General features: G+C 53.4%; 1 protein-coding gene across 1 annotated transcript in view; it reads left to right on the top strand.

The window, feature by feature from the left end:
* Positions 1 to 255: 255 nt before the first annotated feature.
* The window catches only part of LOC104498539 (whirlin-like), a gene marked incomplete at both ends in the record, with an annotated part of 25,804 nt that continues 20,174 nt past the window's right edge, over positions 256 to 5,885 (top strand). The window contains one exon of the mRNA XM_010141932.1: positions 256 to 471. Coding sequence (XP_010140234.1) covers positions 256 to 471 — 216 coding nt within the window. The remainder of the gene's footprint in view (positions 472 to 5,885) is intronic.

Raw genomic sequence — 5,885 nt, 5'->3', positions numbered from 1 at the left:
TGATGGGGAGAGGGTATTTCCCCTGTCAGCAGCAGAAGCTTTGCCTTAGTGCTGCTGCAGTTCGGGAGAGAACAGAAAAATCCCGCTTTTTCACTAGCTTTCTGTGTAGCTCAGTCATTCAGCTGAAGGTTGCAGAGTAGCTTGAGATCTTTCACACTCGGAAGAGAACAGCCAGGTCAACCCAGAGTCCTAAGAGTGATCATCCTTCTCTCTCTGTGGACATTAACTCCCTCCTCTCCTTGGCTTGTCTTCCAGGTACTGAAAGGCTGCAAGAAGCTGAACCTGTCTGTGCATTCGGTGGGTCGCATCCCCGGGGGTTATGTCACCAACCACATCTACACCTGGGTGGACCCACAGGGCCGAAGCGTGTCCCCGCCAATGGGCCTGCTGCACCACCAGAACAGCTCCCTCCGCAAGGACAGCGAGAAGAGGAGCCACCTCCAGCTCCTGCAAGAGGGAGATGAGAAAAAGGTGAGCAAGGGGCATCAGCCACAGCCCTGGGGCCTGTCTGCCGATACCTGTTACCGTGTAGGCGCCAGCCCTCTCCATTCCCTGTAGCTTTCCAGTCGTGTGACTCCGGCCTCTGTTGGCAGAGCCTGTCTTGCCTTTAGGAGATGCTGGATCCTGCTTTTCTCCCTTGGGCTGTAGCTGTCCCTGTCTTCTCCAAGGAGTCCTGTGGGACAGGATGGATTGCTTTGTTCCCATTTGACACCAGTAGAACCTGAGCTGGAGAGAAGGCATTGTCCAGATGGAGACTTGCCTGGTGGTGAGGCTCCTGCCAGGAGCAGCGGTCAAACCAGAAGCTGCTTTTAAGGCTTTTCGCAGGCAGGCTGTTGGTTTGGCCGGAGGACCGCTGCCAGCATGGTCACTGAGAGCCTGACATGGACGTTAAGTTCGGGAGGGCTCAAGGGTTTGGAGGCAAGGTCTCAGTGCATTACTGCCCTTCTTCCTGTGTTTCAGATCTTGCCTCAGGCTTTCTGTGAGGCTTTCGTGGGTCTCTCAGCAGTTTTGTCTAAGTGAAAAAACAAAACCAAATTTTTCTCTTCCAAAAATGCTATAAAATAAACCAGATGGTTTTCCTCTTGCATTTGGGGAGAGGCTGGCCGAGCCAGGCAGGGCCTGAGCGGTGCGTGTGTCAAAAGCCCTGGCAAGGAGATGTGGATGCAGAGGAACAGTGCTGAGATGCCCTTGCAGTGAGGCAGACTCTGCTCGTGCTCTCGATAGCGATGCACAGGGCACCTGTTTGTCCTGTATGAGCAGGACATGGTGGTGTCTCACCAGCGCTCCTGAGATACCCCAGTACTGTCATATAGTGAGGAGGGCACTTGCTTCCTGAAGGCACAGAGCTGCTTGGAACCTTGACATCTTCCATCCTGTCCTCCTGAGCTGTCCGCAGCGCTTGGATCGCGTGTCCACAGTGCCCTCAGCTCCTTCTGGAAAGGCTGTAAGGAATCTGTAAGCTGGAGCCTCCCTTCTCAGTCAGAGGGGGTTAAAAAAAAACTAATACAGGATGAATTAGTTTGCTGATGAAATATTCACGTGGGGCACATGGGAGAAAGGCCCTTTATTTTTACTTTAAGGAGAAAAGAAAAGCAGCTGCTGCTGGTTCACAGGTGTCCCCCACGTCTTCCATTCCGTGTCACCTTGATGCCGCGGACAGCGGCTCTTTGAAGCGGTGGGTAGGAGGTGTTCCTCTGCATCGTTCCGTTGCTGCTTGCTGTGTATCACAGGGCAGTGCTCAGAAGCCTGCAGCTGTACCCACCCCTGGGCCTGAGCCTCGCCCCTTCCCACCAGTCCCTGTGAGATGTGCTTACGGGTGCCCCCGCGGTCTGTGGGCAGCTCGGCCGCCGCATGGGCTGCTCACCAGACCAAAGCACGCTCCTCTGTGCGGCTCCTGGTCCCTGGCTCCCAAGAGGGGCATAGTAAAATGACCTGCCTGAACTTTGCAATTTAAAAGAGCTTTCATTACCATATCTTAATCTGCTTTGGAAGCGAAGGAGGCCAAGTCGAATGAAGGCCACGTTAAACTCCAAGGAGAGGATGTGCTGGGCTTGGCTGCTGCTGGGTGCACTCGCTCCCAGGGTGTGAGGTGGCCCCAGCTCCAGGTTGCCCACAGGGCCACGATTCTAGCTCGGCTGGGTGGCGGAACCTTGGCTCTCAGAAGTGGCTGCCCTCGTTCTGATCCTGTGTCCTTTGTCTGAACACACGCTTTGGGCTGTGAATTAGCTGACTTGCTTTGTCCTGACACACTGCACCATCGAGAGGTGAGAACACGTTCCAGAACATGGGAACCACCTCCCTCTAGTTTTTACTCTTTTTTTTTTTTAATGTGTAGAGATATATATACACGTTTAACTATTGAAAGTGAGGTTATTCTATTCTCAAATATCATGCAAATAAATGCAGCGTAACGCTGATTAATTCAGCCCAGCCAACCAGAATTGACAGGTACCCCCAGGGCTATTTGATTTCTGGATGGTTTTACATTCCGAGGGAAGGGCTGTTGGGAGATCAGTTGGTTATTTCCCCTCTCTCTCCCTCCTATTCCTAATCGATCTGAACATTCTGGAATCCATATGCAAAAGCTTTTAAACAGGCACCGTTGGGGAGAGCACAGCAGAGCTCAGCCTCCAGCCCTGCAGCAGGAGGCTGGAGCGATGGCTGTTCCCGTGGTGTTGCAGTTCAAGCCCGCAGTGCTGCTGGCGTGAAGGTGATGCTTCCAGCTTTTGCAGGGTTGAATTCAGGGTGGGTGGAGGCACCCCACGTTCATCAGGCCACAGAGAGATCCCTGTCTGGATCCCTTTCCCTCTAGCGCATCTGGTTTGTCTGCTGAAGGGATGGGTTTGTGGCGTGGTTTAACAAGTTTGCTTATCTGTAGGCAGCAGCATTCATTATCGAAAGGCTTGAAATGGAAACCGCTGCTGCCGGCGTGTGTGCGATAGTGTAACCGATCCGTCTGCCGGAGGAGGGGTCTGGTGCGTGCCTCCCTACCGCAGCGGGCACGGGGCTGCTGGGCTGGAGGTGTGGAGCGGGTGGGCTGGGCTGCTGTGCAGCCAGGCTGGCTGGGCTTGCAGCCGGCCGGTCAGTCGGACCCCTCGGGCGGTTTTGCTGCACCACAGCAGCCAGGGACTGGCACAGTCCCTGCCTCTGGCTTTTCATTTTATTTTCGCATGGACACTGGGGTTCCTTCGCTGTCTACTGCAGAAGAACCCATTATGGGGTTTGGGGGAGTTACTGGTGGGCTGTCAGCTGTCCCCTGGCTTTTCTTTCATCATCCTGTTTCAGTCAGGGGTTCTGGGCCAAAATCCAGCCTGCAGCAAGCTTGGGCCAGAGGCTCTTCTGTGTGTGGGTGAGCCAGGAGGTGGATGCTAAGGTTCAGGGCAGACCTGACCTTAACACGAGTGATCTCTCATGAGAAGGCACAAGAAGATGTGTGAGAATTAAAGGGAGTGGAGTGATGCAGGAGGTGCTGGATATACCTGTGATTGCACAAGTTATTGCAGACCTTAACTCTTTCCTTGCCTGCGGGGGCTGTGGCAGGTTTGAAGAGATACCCTTATTTCCCCTGTTTCACTATCATTTTTCCCATAATCACATTCGGTGGATCCAGTTTCATCAGACCCCATCTTCTCCATGGGTGAAGTAGCCAGTGATGGTGGTCAGTAATAAGCGCGAAACGAAGGTCTTGCACTAGTGCAAAGCTCTGGTGAAACACTGGAGCCTCCTGTCTCCAGGACAGATGCAGCAGCGGGTCACAGCCCCCCAACACCATCCCAGCAGGGGATGTGGTCTTTTTCCTGGAAAGATGGGACCTGCTTCCAGTGGTGACCTTGAGCTTCAGAGCAGGTTGATTCTTATGGTCTGTCCAGGCTTAAGTCCTCTGGATTTTTCACAACAGCAAGGACCATTTGTGCTGTGAATTGTCATTGAGGTACTTCTGGGATCGACAGCTTATTTCATTAAAAGCACTTTAGAAACCATCAGCCAGCAAAAACTCGTAGGTGCTGCTGAGCTGGGAGGAAGATGAACTGTGCAAAGTGTTGGACTACTAATTCTCTGAGAAACGCCATTTCATCAGCTGAATCCGTGCTTTAATGTGCTTATTGCCAGGGGAGCTGCTTATTCCTTTAAGCTTTCAATGTAGCAGAAGAAAGAAAATACACGTAAAGAAGCGAGTGCGAACGTCTCCGTGCCTTCAGGCAGCTCTGTATCCAAAAGTGGCTGTAATCATTATAAAAAAAACAAGAAGAGAAAACACGTCTGTGATAACTCTGCGTGGCTTGAATGTTTGAAACGCTAATGGAGACTACTTGAGCATGAAGGATAAGAGATGCAGGAGAGATAAGGAAGGATTTCTTTCTATTAGATTGTAATGACAGTTTCACTGAAGTGATGCAGCTCCCTGAGTCTCTCACTGTTGGCTTGCCTCTGACCTTGCTGGGGTTTGCTTTGGTTTGCTGCTAGAAGCATAACCAGTGGGAAGGTGGGTCAGAGCTGGGCAGCACTGCTGGGCTGAGACCAGGAATCATCCCGTGGCAGAGGACCTGGTTTAGGGACTGTCATCTCCTGCGTTCCTGTGAGCTGTGCCCGCCCGTTCGCAGATGTCCAGACACAGGCCAGCGGGGTTTCCTTGGTAAGCAGGAGGAGGGTGAGCCCTGCCAGCCTCCCGAAGAGCTGGTTTTGTTGTGTGGAAAGAGCTGTTGGCACGGGTGAAGCCTTCTCAGCCCCTCACGCCGCTGTGCCGCGTCATGCTGATGCAGAGTGAGTCTTGTCTGAAAGTGCTTTTTCTAACGGTAAAATTGATTCTGTCAACAGGTAATTTCATAAACCCGGAGAACAGAAATGCCGTGCAAGAATCAACCCAGGGCAAATGCCTTACTGATGATGGCAATTTTTTGCTTTCATTTCCTACTCCAGGAGGAGGCAGATGTTTCAGCACTGAAATTGAAATTAAAATTGTGACCTTGATCTTCCGACTGCTTCTGTGTTTTACACAAAGGAGTAGCCTGGGGCTGGCCTCAGGCTCGGTACAGCACAGGGAGGAGGTGGGGGTCTGTGCTACCATGAGCCCAGGGATACCTGGTCCCTCTCAGCAGGGCGCAGGGGGGTTATCTTGCCTGGACGTCCTCAGTTTCCCCTCCCAGAAGAGCTGTGCCTCTGCACAGCCCAGCTGGCTGCCGCTGCTGTGGGATGGTGTTAGGACAGGGGTGCCTTTAGCAGCTGGAGTCAGCTCAGCTCTCCCTGACAGTGCCCCCGAGGTATGTTACAGCTTCTCACGCTGAGCTTCTGCCTGGCAGCAGAACAGGGAGAGTTGAGGAGGGAGGAATCATCAAGTGGAATGTAACCAGAATGCCCTCTTCTGGGACAAGACAGCACAGGAGTGTTTGTCATATGTGTACAAACTGGGAGGGACAAGCCCAAGCAGAGGGACTTGGTCCCAAAAAGGGTGTGTTGGGGATGTGGTCCAGTGCATTCCATCGTGGCAGGATCAAACCCCAGTGGTAGGAACCCCTGGGAACAACAGCCTTGTCACAGTGTTTAGCTCCCTTCTTGGACAGCACAGCGTGGCTTGTGCTGCACTGTCACCCCCCACCCCACAGCCGTGTCTGGAGCGTGGCCGAGGTGCCCTGGGTAGGGTGGCAGTGGGTGCGGACGATGCTGCGCTTGGGGCCAGCCCCACCTGACACCATCTCTGCCATGTTCCCCGTGACTGGAGAGTGGCTCTGGGAGGCAGGAGGCCTTGGGGAACACTATGAAAATAATCTCCCCTTTATCCCTGAGCCCCTCACATGGCGGGACTTGGCTGTTGTTTCATCCCAGCAAGCAGCTTTCCCCTCCATGCGGCTCCCGAACACTTTCTCCCCGCCCCTTCCTGCCTTCCTCCC

Source organism: Buceros rhinoceros, unplaced genomic scaffold (assembly GCF_000710305.1).
Source record: "Buceros rhinoceros silvestris isolate BGI_N320 unplaced genomic scaffold, ASM71030v1 scaffold13118, whole genome shotgun sequence".
Classification (NCBI taxonomy): Eukaryota; Metazoa; Chordata; class Aves; order Bucerotiformes; family Bucerotidae; genus Buceros; species Buceros rhinoceros.
This window is presented reverse-complemented; position numbering and strand designations above follow the sequence as displayed.